Source organism: Pipra filicauda, unplaced genomic scaffold (genome assembly GCF_003945595.2).
Source record: "Pipra filicauda isolate LSUMZ 115617 unplaced genomic scaffold, ASM394559v2 scaffold193_size2426894_pilon, whole genome shotgun sequence".
Lineage (NCBI taxonomy): Eukaryota > Metazoa > Chordata > Aves > Passeriformes > Pipridae > Pipra > Pipra filicauda.
Genome location: NW_024104302.1, coordinates 2,045,143 through 2,061,379, shown reverse-complemented (window position 1 = coordinate 2,061,379; position 16,237 = coordinate 2,045,143). Strand labels below are relative to the sequence as shown.

General features: G+C 56.1%; 2 protein-coding genes across 2 annotated transcripts; both read left to right on the top strand.

Annotated features, from left to right (window-relative positions):
- Positions 1–850: 850 nt before the first annotated feature.
- ODAD4 (outer dynein arm docking complex subunit 4) lies at positions 851–10,069 on the top strand. The gene is made up of 12 exons (XM_027748005.2): positions 851–1,337; positions 1,724–1,855; positions 2,142–2,295; positions 4,529–4,590; positions 5,296–5,452; positions 5,988–6,212; positions 6,520–6,727; positions 8,171–8,257; positions 8,449–8,645; positions 8,815–8,915; positions 9,131–9,209; positions 9,616–10,069. Exons 1-12 carry the CDS (start codon positions 1,227–1,229, stop codon positions 10,017–10,019), a joined length of 1,917 nt encoding a protein of 638 aa, XP_027603806.2. The 5' UTR covers positions 851–1,226; the 3' UTR covers positions 10,020–10,069.
- A 239-nt stretch (positions 10,070–10,308) lies between these two features.
- LOC114001175 (2',3'-cyclic nucleotide 3' phosphodiesterase) lies at positions 10,309–16,196 on the top strand. The gene is made up of 4 exons (XM_027746151.2): positions 10,309–10,404; positions 12,452–13,121; positions 13,706–13,848; positions 14,386–16,196. Exons 1-4 carry the CDS (start codon positions 10,402–10,404, stop codon positions 14,836–14,838), a joined length of 1,269 nt encoding a protein of 422 aa, XP_027601952.1. The 5' UTR covers positions 10,309–10,401; the 3' UTR covers positions 14,839–16,196.
- Positions 16,197–16,237: the final 41 nt, after the last annotated feature.

Genomic DNA, 16,237 nt, shown 5'->3' with positions numbered 1-16,237 from the left:
CACGGAGCTTCCCGAGGCACCGGGAACGCTGTGGGCAAGGCCGTCCTGCCTCCTCGTTGCGCCATTTCCTCGCCAGCCTCTCACGGAGGCCGTCACGGCTCTGCTGCTTCCCAGAAACACCCATCCCACATTCACTTTTTCCCTGGTATTTCCAGCCTGTGACTAACGCGCCCATCAGCAGCGCTGAGAGGGGCACCCGGCGCGGTCTCTGCCCCGGCGGCCGGGGCTGCTGTGCCCCCGTGACGGTGTCACCAGACTGGGCACAGCCCCGCGACAGCCCCGCGGACACGATGCTCCTGCCCACCCCGCTGGGCACAGCGTGTCACGCCCGGCGCTGCCAGTGGGGAAAGTATCCCTGGAAAACTGTTCCCGAACGCTTCAACTGCCTGAAATTTCCTGCGCGGGCTCCCCGGGGACGGGGTGTGTCACTCCCGCCTCCCACTCCGGGGCTCGGCCGCCTGTGTCTCCCCACCCTGGCGTGACCCCCACCCCGCCTCCCGCCCCCGCCGCCGGGGCCGGGTAAGCACAGCCCCGGCACCGCGGATCTGTCTCATGGTGACGTTAAATGTCACCAGCCCCGAGCGGGACAGACACCTCCCCCCCCCCCACTGTGAGTCACTTGGCAGGAACAAAGTGTCTCCAAGACGAATCTTGGCGCGGGGTCTCACCCAGCGCCAAAATAAAGTCGGGACTGAAGCACGGACGGGAGGGAACCATCAGCATCTCCCGTTAGTCATTTATTTGGCCAGGACTGGCCACTGCAGCGGCGAAACCGGTATCGGGGCCACCCGCGAGCGCCAAACGGTCCCGAATAACCGATGGCAGGGGGGCGGCGGCTGCCCCTCGTGCTGCCGCTGCAGGAGGCACCGGCCGTGAGCCGGGGGAGCAGAGGAACCGGCTCTGCCCGGCGTTCGGCACCGCGGCTGCACCGGGGCCGCGCAGGACTCCGGGAACGCGGGTGGAAGAACAGAACCGCACGGGCACCGGGTCGGGACGGGACAGAGACACCGCGAGCACCCGCCGGCAGCCCCGGGCACGGCCTGCGGACGCGCCTGCCCAGCAGCGAGGGCCGGCGTGCCGGGCCGGGGTGCGGGGTCGGTACCGGGGCCGCTCCCGGGGCACCGGGACCCACGTGGGCACTGACCGGGCGCGCCTGACGTCACTCTAGGGGCGGGGCCTCCACCGGAAGCGGGGCCGTTGCCCGGCAACGGCGGCGCGGCGCGGCCATGGCGGACCCGGACCCCGGGCCCATCGTCACCTTCGGCAGCCTCATCACCGAGGGGACAACGCTAAGCCGGCGCGGGCAGCACCACAAGGCGCTGGGCTGCTTCAACAATGTGAGGGCGCCGCGGCGGGGGCGCAGCCCAGGGACACCGAGCGGCCCGGGGCGGGACGGGCCTCGAGAGGGAGCGGCCGCGACTCGGTTCAGGAGGGGGAAGAGGCAGCGGAGGGAACGTGGCACCCGAGGCGAGGGGAGGTGGCTCGGAGGGACGTGTCCCCAGGAGGTCTCGGCACCAGGGGGTGACCCAGGCAGGGCAGCCCCTGCAGCACAGGGAACCTGTGAACTGCAAGGGAAGGCTCTTTTCAGTAAAAATCCTGTGGTTTTATCATCATGTGTCATCAAGATCCATGTGGCGACTGTGCAGGTGGCACCAAATACCTGCACTTGTGTATTTGTGGTGTTGAGCCAGCACTGGTGACGTGTCCGTGTCTGTGGTTCCAGGCACTGAAGCTGAGGGCAGGGGACAAGCAGTGCCTTATCACCCGCTCCAAATGCTTCCTGAAACTTGGGGACACAGAAAACTCCTTGAAGGATGCTGAAGCCTCGCTCCAAAGAGACAAAGCGTTCACCGAGGTAACCAGAGGAAGTGGTGAGAGCAGGGGGACCAGGGCTGGCCTGGATCTGTGAGACCCTGCAGGGTCTGAGGCAGAGCTGGGAGGGAACAGCTCACTCCAAACACTCCTGAGGTTTCTGCTGCTCTTGGAGCAGTGGAGGTGCTCAGTCAGCTCCAGGACTGGGGTTTGTTGTACTCAGGTTGTGACACCCCTGGGTTCTCCCTTCTGCCTGTCAGGAGTTACTTGAGATCCATGAAACTTTTTTCCCTCTTTTTAATAATTTCTTTTCCCAAATGTCATTTCAGGGGCTTTACCAAAAGGCAGAGACCCTCTACACCATGGGGGACTTCGAGTTCGCGCTGGTGTTTTACCATCGAGGCCGGAGGCTCCGCCCGGACCAGCACAAGTTCCAGCTGGGCATCAACAAGGCAGAGGAGGCAATTATGAACTGCATTGGCAGTAAGAAGTGCCACTTCCTGGCCCCCACGAGCCTGGCTGACACTGTTCAGGGCACAGCCCATGGCAGATCAGCTCTGCCAGTGACCCAAGGGCCCCACACCACAGTCCTGCTGCTCCTGGGTCCATGTGCTCAGTGGCAGGTGAATCCAGAAGCACCAGGAAGCACCACAAAGAGCCCAGCCCTGCTCTTTTTTTCGTCCTTTCCCCCCTCAGTGCCCATTCACACACAGTGTCTGATCCCTTCAGTTCTAGAGGTAACTCCTGATACTAAAATTTCCAAAGTCACCATGGAAATGTTCCAGGGAATACAGACCAGAGCAGCTCATCTCACCAGTGGCCTCCCAGTGTGTGAGGGGAGCCGAGAAGAAAGGTGGACAGAGACTGAAGTGCCAGGACAAGGGGGGATGGCTTCACGCTGAGAAAGGGCAGGGTTACTTGGGGTATTGGGGAGAAATTTTTCCCTGTGAGGGTGGGGAGGCCCTGGCACAGGTTGCCCAGAGAAGCTGTGGCTGCCCCATCCCTGGAAGTGTCCAAGGCCAGGTTGGATGGGGCTTGGAGCAACCTGGGCTAGTGGAAGGTGTCCCTGCCCATGGCAAGGGGGTGGGACTGGATGGGCTTTAAGGTCCCTTCCAACCCAAACCATGCTGGGATTCTGCGATTCTACCTCCAGCACTAATTTCAGAATCCATTTAATTCCAGAATCCATTTTGAGATCTTTATCCCAATATTCAAAGTCTGGAATGAAATGTGCCATGCTACCTGAGACTGGCCTCCCGAAATCCTGACTCTCCTCCAATTTCCATTGCACAAGAGCAGTGAAACTGTTGACTCTTGCAATGAGTTGTGCTTTCATCACTTCTGGCTCAGATCACCAGCGGGTCCTGCAGAGACAGGAGAGGCCAAGGACCTCGTGGGGTTCAAAGCAAACGGAGAACTTGTCCCTTGTCCCTTAGTTTTTCTCTCAGCCACGCTGGCAGGCACAGTCAGTCTGGGCCAGTCTGGGGCACACACACACACCTCACCTGGGGCTGCCACCCCCGACAGGACACCACGTGCAGGGAGCCCCGTGCTCGACCCCCCCCCCCCGGGGCTGCCAAACCTGCCCGGCGGGTTGGAACTGCTCCGGTGCATCCCGGAGCCTATCCCTGCATCCTGGAGCCTATCCCTGCCCAGCGCCCGGCACGCCCCGCTCACACCCTGCACAGATCCCCAGATAGGCCAGGCCTCCCTCCCCCGAAATTTCCAAACTTCAGCCCTCCCCCAGTGCCAGGGATTAACTCACGTGCCAGCGGCGCCAGAGCCTGCGGCGCTTTCATATGGAATCGTTATTTAAAAAAACAGGGAAAGTTTTCACATCTGGCTTGTTTTCCTCCATTCCTGCTGCTTCCTGAGCTTAGCACAATGATCAGGTATTGCCACAGCTCCCAGCTGGAATCTTCCTGGGCTCAAGGCAAGGTCTCTAACTTCCCTCGAGCCCCTGGGCTGCAGGTACGGGAGCAGAGTAAAAAACTAGAAAACTCTATTTTATACATCAGTCAATAGCTCCAAGATGCAGGGAAGCAAGGAAACACACCAGCATGGAGCTGGATGTTTGAATAGTTGGGAAATGCACACACATTAACAGGGCACATTCCCAAAGTGCTTCCCTGCCTGTCCTTCGTGTGGCAGGATTGGGAACTGCTACCCTTGTGATCCGCCTGTGCCTGCGCTGCTGGTCTGGGCCCCATGGCTGTGCCAAAGGGAATCCTCCTGCACTGGCCTGGGAAGCTCTGTCCTTCCCTTGGACACTGCCCTCCCCAGGTGCAGATGAAAACACAACAGGAGTTTTGCCCTAATGTCAGCACACAAACCTTTAGAATAATTCTCTGGATTGCAGGAGCTCCCTGTGCTCAGAGCTTTTCTGCCATTTTACACTCCAGCTGTGATTCCCCAGAAGAACCTGCATCCTTCTCCTTCCCCAGTTTCCTTGCAGGATGTAGCCTGTCTGTAGGAATGCTGCAGTGAGAGCCCCCGGTGCTGTGTAAAATAGGAATTAAAATCCCAAGAGGAGCTGGTGGATGAGCTGCATTCCCTGCACCCAGGACACACCAACACCCCCTGTTCCATGGGAAAGAATTAGAACAGCTTCAGTTCAAACTGAACATTTTGGGCTTGGCACATTTATGGGCATTTTACTGACAAGAGCCTGCATGGCTGTTGTGGGCACTAACAGGGGTTTCCTCTGTGTCTGCAGATCCAGCCTCGGTGAAGCTGGAGAACAAGGAGGAGCTGGGCTTCGTGAGCAGGCAGGCAGAGGTACAGCACAGAGCTCTTGCTGGAGAAGCTTCTAGAGTGGTTGCAATGCTAAAACTGCCTGAAATGGGCACGGGAAGGGAGACAGTCCCTGCAGGGACACAGGTCCTGTACAGCAGGTCTGCTGAAGGGCTCCCTGAGCATTTAAACACACTGACCCATCGTGAGTGTTTATCACCTGCCTCTAATGCAGGTCTGGCTCAAACCATCCAGAACTTACAGGAGAATGCAGAAGGGCAGGGAAGAGCCATGAGGAGAAACAAACCCCAATGTGGAATTCCTCCCCAGCCCCTTCCTGGGGGTGTTACTGGTCGCCCATCCGAGGCTAATGAGTAACATCCCTGAGGTCAAGCAGGGTGCCACGAGCTCCAATATTGACTTTGGGTTTACCTGATGTTTAAGGTCACAGTTTTGATAATGGACACTTTCTCAATTGCTTCACTTCGGGGTGCTCCATGGCAGTAGGGTCTTGTTCCTCCAAGAGGCCAGAACTAGTTCTTGCTTTTCCTGTAACACCCTCTTGGTCCTGAGGGAGCACGATTGGCTGCAGAATTTCACTTGCTCATGACCAAAGCAGCTGGTGAGACACTAACGTGTTCCTTTTAATTAAAAAATAAGCTGCCTTATATGGAGCATGACAGACTTCTGATCATTCCAGTGTTCCCCACTGATCTCCCCCAACTTCCTTTGCTTTTTTTCTCACCGCAGAGCAGAAAAAACAACCAGAAACTGCAAAACATACCAACTAAGGATCAAAAAGGGACAAAAAAGAAGCAGCGTGTGAAGAATCCAAAAACAGAGCGAGAGCTTCTGGGACAGCTTTATGATGACAAGACCTTCCTGGAGAAGTTGCTCAAGGATGAAGGTGTTTCTCCATTGTGTTTACCTAAATGTTCCTTCCAAGCAGGTTCTGTTTTTCTTTTCCTCTTATCCTTTTTTTTAATTTCTCTTCTTCGTTTTTGTCCCTGTGACTCTTCCTGACTCGTACCAGAGGTCACGTAGCACGTGGTGCTGGACACGGGCAGGTTTGGAGCCAGGTCCAACATTTATAACTATGGGCTTATTTCCTTCCCCATCGATAAATCAACTCAGAGCAACCTGTGCTGATGAAATGAGAAAGAGAAACAGCTTCATTGCAAGTGACTGAACTTCTGTCACAACTACAAACCCGCTGACACTCACGCTCAGTGCTGAGCGCTGCTCACAGGGCTGTGCCTCCTCTGTGGGTTTGTTATAAATGCTGGTAACTCCCCCATTACCTCAGCTCTGAGGAGCACAGGACAATTTAGTTTCCAAGACTGTCTCTGTCAGACCAGAAGAACATTCCCAAGCGATTCCCCACTTCACTGCAGCTCAGGTCCATTGATACTCACCTGGATTCTACCTTATCTTATTTCCAGACTTGATGCAGATCAACATGAGGCAGGGGGGGAAAGTCGAAGACCTGGTTTTGGATGGCATCTCCTACCTGAACCAGCGCCGGGACTTCTGGCAGCAGCAGAAGCCGATCTATGCCCGGCTGTACGAGCGCCGGCTCCTGCAGCACAGGGGGATCGGGGCCAGGAAACGGAAACCGGCTGAAGTTGCCAGAGCCATCGCCAAGGACATGGAGGATATTGAGCTGAGTAGGTTCCTGGCTGGAAGCTGAGTGCCTCCCACTGCTCTAACCATTCCCAGCCTTTGTCTGAGGGTTACCGCTGCACTAGGTCTCCCTTTCTCAGTATCACAGAATCCCAGGATGGTTTGGGTTGGAAGGGACCATAAATCTCATCCAGCTCCACCCCCTGCCATAAGCAGGGACACCTTCCAGTAGCCCAGGTTGCTCTAAGCCCCGTCTAACCTGGCCTGGAACACTCCCAGGGATGGGGAATTCACAAGGTCTCAACATCTCTGTGTCACACCCCAGTGTCAAATTCTGCTCCCTGTCCCCAGTGCTGGCCAGAGGCTCTGCTGAGGAAAGCTGCAGGAAAGCTGAGCGTCTCCTGAAAAAGATACAAGGGCGGCCAGAGAATGAAGTTCCCAACAAGAGTGAACTGGTTGGGACCCTCCACAGCTGCATTGGGAACGCACAGGTGGAGATGGGACAGATGGAGGCAGCTCTGCGCAGCTATAGGAGGGATCTGGATTGTGCCAGGCAGAAGTAAGTGCTGGGAGGTTCAAGTGGGGGGGAAAGGGGAAAGTACCTCGTGGAGGTGTTTTAGCATTAAGTAATGGTGTTATTCTCACCTGGAGGTTTAACAGGGCCACACATTCAGCTCTGCCTGTGTATCAGGGTCTCTGGTGACTCTTTAGCTTTACTACTTCAAAAATAAGGAGCCTGAAGCAGATTTTTAAGGACCTAGAGCATGGGGCACATTGAAACCTCTGCTGAAACAAAGTGAAAGGACACAAGTCCCAGTCTCAGCACTTGAGCCTCAAGCAGGCACCTCCTTCTCAGGAAGCTCAGCCTTGAAATTGCACCAGTTTTCTGCTCCATTTTGTCTTAAAACCCTTTTCATTCAGACCATGAGAGCAGCTTGAAATAAATGTCTCTCTGAGGTGCACTTACCTGCCCACACTGGACACATCCTGCAGCTCTTCCAGCTGAACCACAGTGGAGCAAAATGTAGTCTTAGTGACAGTTTGCAAAGCACATGAGAAAACACGGAATAGTGGCTTGAATCGAAGTGGTTTGGGGGTTATTTTTTCCAATACTGCACCGGGATTTCAAAATGTCACTGACGGGTAGTTTCTCATTTTCCAAAATCCCTTTGGAAATGAGTGTTGTTTTAGGAAATGGCTGCCTTTCTCCTGGTGATCCCACTCCCCGGGTACACCAGATAAAGGCAGGAATTAGCAGGAGAGAGGCAGGAGGAGATACCTGGTTTTAGGACCCTTTTAAAGTTCCTTTAAGGACCCGAAGGCCGCTGTGACGGGCGGGCCGCGCCCTCTGGCGGCTGCAGCTGGAAACGCCGTTAATGACTCTTAATGACTCGGTAATGATTCCCGTTAATGACCGCGTGGCGGGGGGGCTGGAACTGGATGATCCTTAGGGCCCATTCCCACCCAAACCAGTCGGTTATTCCATGATTCCCGTCTCATTTGGCTGCTCCACTCATGGGTTTTTCCTTCTCTAAGGTAAGGGTAGGCAAAGCCACTTCCAAAGATGGGGATAATTAAGGAAAAAAGTTAAAGCCCACAGGCTTTATAGGAGCCGCCTGTGGCATGGAGCAAAGCTCAGTCCAAGCACGGGGAGCAGGGCTGGTGCCAAGAGACTGAAGACACATTTTTGGGTCTTCCCTTTGGAAGACAGAAATCATCCATGAATGTCAGGGACCCAGATGGAAACTGAGACAAAGAAAAGTGGAAAGGCTTTTACTTAAGGAATGCCAGATTTGCACAAAAAATAACAATAATCAAAGCTAAGCCATTTCCCCTGTGTCCCATGGGGGTCAGTCAATCAAAAACTGACTTTAATTTCATGGCTTTCAGTCTGACCTGGGCCCTTTACTCCCCTGAGGCCATGGGGAGCACCAGAGGGACTCAGAGTGAGTCAGGAGCAGGACAATGCCAGTGCCACAATCCCTCTGTCTCCCTGTCACAGTGCTCTGCCTGACTCTGTGTCCCGGGCCCTGGACAACATCGGCCGCGTGTACGCCCGGACCAGCAGGTTCCAGCAGGCCATCAACACGTGAGTACAGCCCAGCAGGAAGGGCAGCGGGGGCCTGGAGTGACCCGGGCCATGGCTGTGCAGTTGTGTGTTCCCACTGCAGCAGGGGATGGGGAAGTTTTCCTACCTGAACCCTCAGTTATCAAATCAGTGGTTGAATCACAACTGCACCCAGCAACAGTCGATAACTGCCTGTCTTACTCTGCTTGAAGCTGGGAGAAGAGGATTCCAATGGCAAAATCCAGCCTGGAGAAGGCCTGTCTGTTCCATGACATCGGCCGGTGTTACCTCGAGCTGGGTGAAGCTGAAACAGCCCAAGACTGCGGAGAGAAGTCTCTGGAGTCAGCGGATGAAGAGGGAGATGTGGAGTGGCAGCTCCACGCCACTGTGCTGGTGGCACAGGCACAAGGTAAAGGGGTGGGCACAGGTTTTGCTCTCAAGGTGGAGAAGCCGTTCTGAAAACATCTCTGGGATTTAACAGCCAAAGCAACCCCTCAGATCAAGACTACCTGGTGTGATTACCTCTAGTTGTTCTCCCGATCCTGGGTTAAAGCAGCTGATATCCTTGTCTGTTCCAGTGAAATTAAAGGATTACCGGTCTGCAATCCTGAACTTTGAAAAGGCCCTGGAGAAGGCGAAGCTCGTGCCAGACCAAGCTGCTCAAAACACCATCATTGCGGTAAGGGGGCTGCTGCAGGGAGGAGGAGCTCAGGGCAGCATCCATGAGCAGCTGTTATCCCAGCTGGGATACTCCAGGCAGTAATGCTGGAGAAATGAAGAGTTTTGTGGTAGGAAAGGACCAGCTAACGACAGCAGAGGGCAAAAGAAAACAGGAAAAACTTGGGTATGTAACTGCATTTCCAGGGCTTTTATTAAGAGCCACATCCCTTTCAGGCCTTGGATAAGGTGAGCAAAAGCTACATCAAGCAGCTGAGCAAAGGCGGCAAAGAAGTGACGGTTCCCTCACAGAAAGGTACTTGTCATTCCCACCTCTGCACCCAGAAATGGAAAAACTCCCCATTTTCATCTTCTGGAGCACAGCAGCCACACCTTAGAATTCCCACAGCACCCATTTCCTTCCAAGCAGCAAATTAAAATCTTGGTGCAAGTCCAGATGGCAGCGCTCCCTGAGTGTCCCCTGCACCCCAGGCCCGGTGTCACCGACACGCCAGCCCTCCCTGGGCCTGGTGAGGGGTCCTGGCAGGGTGCTGTGCCTGCAGCCCCCAGGGCTGCTCCCCTCAGTGCTGCTTCCCAGCACCTCCTGTCCCAGCAAACGGGGAGCGAGAGATTCCTGGTGGGGGTGAGGGAGCGGGGGGACCTTTCTTGAGCCCGACTGCTGAGTGCTGGGACTTGGCTTAAGTTTGCTTATTCCTCCCCAGATCGTGACTCCAGCCGTAAAAACACAAAAAACAAGTTGGAGAAGGACAGAGAGAGGGAGGAAGGGGAACAACACGTGGGAAATCAAGATGAGAAGACAAAAGAAGAAGCCAAGGATGATAGAAAAACCACAAAAAACAACAAGCTTAAGAAGGACAAAGAGAGGGAGAAGGGGGAACAAGACATGGGAAATCAAGATGAAAGGCCAAAAGAAGAAAATGGGAACGATACAGGAAACACAAAAAACAAGTCCGAGAAGGACAGAGAGAGGGAGGAAGGGGAACAAGACACAGGAAATCAAGATGAAAAGCCAAAAGAGGAAGCCGGGAGTGATACAGAAGCACGTGGAAATGCCAGTGATGGGGAAACGGACAAGGAAATAAAAGAAAGCAACGGGGAAAAGTAGAGCAGAGGCGGGAGGACTAAATAATAAATGTTGAACAAGAGACATACCCAGCAGTGGAGTGGTGTGTCCTGAGCACGGAAGGAGCTGGGCTGAGCCACCGCCGCTCTCAGAGCCTCCTCTCTCCCCGTATCTCCTCTCCCGGCCTAGGGCTGTCCCGGCAGCATCCCCGGGACCGGCTCCTCCGCGGCCGGACCTGCCGGGCGGGCGGGGCGGGGACTGAGCCCCGGGCGGGGACCGACCCCCGTGGGAGGGCTCGGCCCGGCCCCGCGGGGCGGGCGGGCCCCGGGGCTATGAAAGGGGCCGCGGCCGCGCCCTCCCCCAGAGCCGCTTCCACGCCGCGCCGCTGTCCACCGGCGGCCGCCCCGGAGCCGCTGCCCTCACCATGGTAAGCGGGGCCACCGAGACAGGGACCGGGATCGGGGCCGCCGCTCCACCCGGGCAGTGGTTGCGGTTCCCGGCGGGAGGAAGAGCCCGCGGCGTCGCCGACACGTGGGCGCTGGGTGTGGGGGGACGCGGGGGCAGCCGGGCCCCGAGAACGGCCCCAGGGTGCCCGTGGCTCCGTTCTGGGGGTCCCGGCACACCCCGGGGGCCGCCGGGGCACGGGCAGCCCAGGGCCCGGAGCGATCGCTCCTTCCACGCGAGCTCCTGTCCCGCGGGGAGCCGGAGACAAGCGGGAGCTTTGTGGGGGCGGCGGGGGGGGCCGGGCCGGGCTCAATGGGGGATTGTCCGGAGGGACCCCGCACCCCGCGCTCTGCGGGACCTTTGTCCACCCGGCCCGGGCCGTGAAGGCGCCCGTTGTCCCCGAGCCGGCGGCGAACAATGGCCCGGGGGGGGCCGCGATTGTTCCTTTGTTCGCGGGGCTGAAAAGCGCCTCAGTCCCCTGAGCAGCTGCCGCGGCAGAACAGCGGCCCCGGCCCCCGCCCGCGGGACAGCGCGGTGCGGGGACAGCGCGGCACCGGCTCCGGCCCTGCGACCCCCGGGCAGGCGGGGCACCTGCGCTGCGAGCAGGAACAGAGCTCCAGGTGACTCACCTGCTTCCTCCTCTGTGGGGACCCGGGAGCCCCGAATCCACGGGGAAGGCAGTGGAGGTCCCTGGAGAGCCCGGGGGTCTCTGTGGAGCCTGGGGGTCCCCGCTGCCCTGGCGGGCCCATTTCTTTCCACACAAGCCCCAGAGCACTCGGGGTCCCCGTCCTGCAGCTGACCCCGGGGCAGGCAGTGCCCGTGGGAGCTGTGGGGTCCTGGTCCTGCTCCTGAGGCATTTGGAACCAAACCCACCTCCACGTTCTGGAATAAAGAGATGGGGAAATTCATCACCTGAAAAGTGTTTTTTTTTTTAAACAACAGCATCAATCCGCAAAGAGGAAAAGCAGTTTTCTGCCTCAGGCAGAGCAGTTATGTTTTATGAAAAATCTCTCGATTTTTGCATCAAAAGCAAAACTCACTCCTTGGGCATCACTTCCATGGCCTTTGGCTCCAGCGGGTCTTGGGCTGGGCTGGCCCTGAGGCAGCTGGGGAGGTGGAGAGTTCATGTATTGACCCAAAAAACAGTGACTGCCCCATTGATGCTATAGTGAACTCACACGGCTGGAGAAATCCCTCGTTTCCTTGCAGTGCTGTGTTTTCCCAGGCCCTGCTGGGAATTAATCTGGGATTCCAGTTATAGGAGCTGCTGGCAGGAGGGGAGGGAGAGCCCGCGCCAGCTCCCAGCAGTGTTTCCCGCTCGCTGCTGCCAAACAAAAGTGTTTCGTTTCCTTCGGCACTCGAGGTTTCACTTTCGAGTTCTGCCCTACCTGGCAGCTGCAGGGAGGGGTTGGGTTTTCCTGGAAGCAATCTAAGTTTCTCTTCCCAAGAGGAGCCCTAATTCCCTCCTCCTCGGCGCTCGGGTGCCGATCCCCAGTGCAGCACAGAGAGAGACGGCATCATCCTCGTGGGCTGCTCTGGGAAACAGCCACTTCCCTGGGGACAGAGTGCGGAATTCAGGTGAAGGGACGAGAGTGTGGCAGCTCTGAGCACCTGCTGGGACTTTCAGTTCCCCTTGGGCTTCCCCAGGTCTTGCCGCACCCTCGGCATCCGGCAGCCACAGGGGTTTGTTCAAGTGTTCAGACTAAATTTGTCACAGGAGGAGCTCTGCCCACGCTGCTGCCACGTGATGGGTAAAACTTCCCCTTCCTGGTGGGGCAGGACCGCAGCTGCCGAGGCCAGGGAGGGGAGTGGGACTGCACCTATAGCCCTTGGGTGGGACAGGGCACAGGTCCCTGCCGTGGGACCAGCCAGGGCAGCTGTGGGAGGGGGTGTCAGCCCAGCAGGGCACCCAAGTGAGGACGGGGGGGGGAGGTGCTCCCTGCACCCCATCTCTCCCAGTAAAGGTCCCAGTGGGGCCACGTGGTCTCCGGGGTTCCTGCCCTGCAAAGTGTTTTCTCCTTCCATTTCAGAACAGAGGCTTCTCCAAGAAGAGTCACACCTTCCTGCCTAAAATATTTAGAAAAATGTCTACTCAATCAGCGAAAGAGAGACCCGAGAGTTTGCAGTTCCCATTCCTGGACGACGAAGACACCATCTCCACACTCAAGGAATCCAAAACCTTTTTCATCCTCCGGGGCCTGCCTGGCAGCGGGAAGTCCACCCTGGCCCAGGCCATCCACGATCGGTACAAAGACGCCTGCAAGGTCATCTCTGTCGATCACTATAAAATCACACCGGTAATAAGAAGCTCCATTCCTGAAGAGTACTCCAAGGTGGACGAGGATCTAGTTGACTATTGCAAACGGGAGATCAGCGTCATCGTTTTGGATGACACTCACCACGAGCGGGAACGGCTGGAGCAGCTCTTTGACATTGCTGACAAGTACCGGTACAAAGTCATCTTCGCCGAGCCCAAAACCCCCTGGCGCTTGGATTGTCCCCAGCTGAAGGACAAGAATCAGTGGAAACTGTCTGCGGAAGAGCTGAAGAAGATGAAGCCAAGCTTGGAGAAGGAATTCCTCCCCATGTATTTTGGGTGGTTTTTGAGCAAAAGAAGTTCAGAGATCCTGAGAAAGGCTGGCCAGGCCTTCTTGGATGAGCTCGGGAGTCTCAAAGCCTTCAAGAAGGAGAGTAAATACTGTATGTATAGACATGGCCTTACCGTGTTTTTACCTGTTGATGTTAACAAGTCTGATCAGCTCCTCAAGCCAATTTCTAGTTAAAGGTGTCAACAAGAAAAGCTTTTTAAAGCTACTAACCTGGTCCCCATCACTGCCAAAGTTGCTTTTTAAGTAAAAATAAATTGAAGGGTTGTTCCCAAGAAGTCTTTTCAGTTCTGGCCCCCCAGGGCACTGGGCTCAGGTGGCAGCAGTGGGACGTGGGGTCCTGGGTGTCCCCTGGTTCTGAAGGGTTGGGTGGGACAAAGGCAAAGAGTCAGAGAGAAATGGGAAAGGAAAGGCTGAACAATCCCCTCCCTTAAGGGACTCACATCATCAGGGTTAAGACAAGCCACAATGACATGCAGAGGCTTCTTTTCTCTGGCTCCATCTGTGGTGAGCCTGGGGATAGGGAGGGGCTCAGTTACCCATCCAGTGCTCCCCAGCAGCCAGAAAGATGAGGTGAAGGACAGGGTGGGAAAGGGACCTGAGATGGGACTTGGGCTCGTGGAGTGACACTGGGGGGGATCACTTTGTGACAGTGATGTTCTTTACCTGTATTTGCAGTTGCTTCTGCTATCGATGATCCCAAAATAAAAATAGATCTCACCAGCTACTTCGTGAAGAGGCCACCTGGGGTCCTGCACTGCACCACGAAATACACCGAGTTCGGGAAAGCAGCTGGAGCTGAGGAATACGCGCAGCAGGAAGTGAGTGCTGGGGTCCCAACTCCTCTCCGCGTCCCCAGTGTCCCTCCCTCCCCAGCAGGGGGTCCACGAGCCTTGGGGTGGGCTGGGGACGGGCTTTGCTCTGAGCCAGAGGCCAAAGGTAGAGACAGGAACTACGTCCACGTGGCCCGTGCAGGAGAAAACTCAGAATTGTGGAGATGGTGACTGTTTCCTATTTCCAAACAAAATACTCCCAACTCTCCCTCCAGCATCACCTCCGACAGTGTGAGCTGAATGATGATGAACTGAGGTATTTATGCTCCCAGACAGATTATTTCAGAGCAGATAAGCCCAAGTTAAATATTGGAATTTGTGAAGGATAAAGATGTACCCAGCTCCAAATCCACAGAGCTGGAGTGTCAGGCCCTGACCTTCTCCTTGCACTCGATATTTTAACTACATCACAGCGAGAGCTGCTGTGAGCAGCCACCTTCCCCTGAGCCTGGGGACAGTGACAGCGCCGTGAATCCCCACCCACAGGCACTGACACTGTTCCACGGGTGTCTCCCTCTCCTCCAGGCCGTCAAGGCTTCCTACGGCAAAGGCTTCACCCTCTCCATCTCGGCGCTGTTCATCACCACAAAGACTGTCGGGGCTCGCATCGAGCTGAGCGAGCAGCAGCTGCTGCTCTGGCCCGGGGACGCCGACAAGATCCTGCCCACGGACAACCTCCCGCGGGGCAGCCGGGCTCACATCACCCTCGGCTGCGCCAACGGCGTCGAGGCCGTCCAGACCGGGCTCGACCTGCTGGAGTTCGTGAAGCTGGAAAAGGCGGGGAACAAAGGGGAGCAAGTGGGGGAAATTGGAGGAGGGAAACTGCTGTATTTTGATAACGGTATGTGGATGCTCAACCTCTCTAAAAAGATCGATGTGAGGGCGATATTCTCGGGATACTACGGGAAGGGAAAACTCGTGCCAACGCAGAGCACCAACAAACGGGGATCTGCCTTTAGCTCCTGCACCATCATCTAGGAGCACGGGCAGGGCAGCTCCTCGGTTTGTTTTTAAAAGGCAAGTAACTCCTGTAACCTTAAAGTGTAAAGAGAAATAATTGTACCTTTACTAAAGTCAACCCTTCTGCCCACCCCAGTGTGAAGCCTCTGGGGAGTTATCAGCCTCAGGACAAGGAAGAAAACAAGCAACTCCTGACTGAAACTGTCATGGATTTTAACGGGAGAGTTTTGGAGGGAACCAGCCAGGGTGTCCTGCTTGTTTTCTTCCTTGGAGGAAGATCAACTCTGGGCTTTTATCACTTCCCTCTGAACCACAATCGTTCGATCTTTACCTGTCGGCACTGACCAAAGCCCGTTGGTCGCTGCTCTGAAGCCAAGGGAACTGCAGGATGTCCCTCCCCTCCCACACCCAGGGACTGACATCGGCTGCAGCCGATTACGGGGTCAGAACCAGCGCGTGGCTCACTCCTGTCAGGGGTGGTCCCTTACCAAGGGTTTGGCCCCTAAGGACAGACCTTGCTGAGGGCAGCAGGTCCCGGCAGCCCCAATCTCAGGCTGGTCCCGCAGCTGCCCAGCTCCAGCCCAGCTCCTCCTGGAGGAGGGCACAGTGCCAGGTGATGTCTTAAAGACACCGACCACAGACTTAGGGGGAAAAAGTGAAACACCAGGACAGGCAGCCAGTTCCGGCCACTTCCCCCTACCTGGGCTGGACCAAGCACTGTCCCGTGTCCTTGTCCTGTAGGGAACAATCCTGCCTTGGCAGGGAGTGGAAGAGATGAACTAACATCTTTTCCATCTTATTTGATAGAAACTAAAATCATGTCTGAAGTACAGAACTGCACTTCATGCAAGATTTTACTCCCTTCCTCTAATGCACCTGAATGTTAAGAGTTAGGCTGGAGTAACCCCGTAGTGTAGGAAGCGGAGGCACCGTAACCGCATAACTCAAGTCTGCTCAAACCTAAACCCTGGCTGGAAGTTACTGACCCAGCACTTCTGTCATTAAATGTTTGACTGAAACCTGTGTTTGTGCTCCACCAGGCCCCGGTCCAGCAGGGTGGTGGCTCCTGGGCACTATTTAATATGAAGCTCCACTGATGGTCCCAGGTCAGGTCCCAGCTCGGCCTCCGGCTCTGGCTCAGGGCCTGGGGAGCTGCAGAGTGACATTAACCCACACTAACACTGTAAATACTGACCATGTTTGAGGCGTGGGCTGGGCTGGGGCTGTCACTGGGCACAGCTTGCCCGAGCCCAACACTGCTGGGGTAAGGAGTGTTTCTCCTCCAAACGTTGAGGCCAAAAGCAGGGAGAGCTCTGGGGCTTGTCTGGAACCAAACACTCTGCTAGGAAAGCAAAATAGTTCCTGCTGTTCCAAAATGAAGAATGATAATAAGTTCCCATTATAACATAAAAAAAGT

Bases quoted from the DNA above. Each gene is read 5' to 3' on its own strand.
- ODAD4 (XM_027748005.2), top strand. From the start codon at position 1,227: ATGGCGGACCCGGACCCCGGGCCCATCGTCACCTTCGGCAGCCTCATC. The intron at 2,296-4,528 runs GTAAGAAGTGCC...CTGTGTCTGCAG, and splicing joins AATTATGAACTGCATTGGCA to ATCCAGCCTCGGTGAAGCTG. The intron at 5,453-5,987 runs GTGTTTCTCCAT...TCTTATTTCCAG, and splicing joins GAAGTTGCTCAAGGATGAAG to ACTTGATGCAGATCAACATG.
- LOC114001175 (XM_027746151.2), top strand. The intron at 13,122-13,705 runs GTATGTATAGAC...CTGTATTTGCAG, and splicing joins CAAGAAGGAGAGTAAATACT to TTGCTTCTGCTATCGATGAT. The intron at 13,849-14,385 runs GTGAGTGCTGGG...CCTCTCCTCCAG, and splicing joins AGGAATACGCGCAGCAGGAA to GCCGTCAAGGCTTCCTACGG.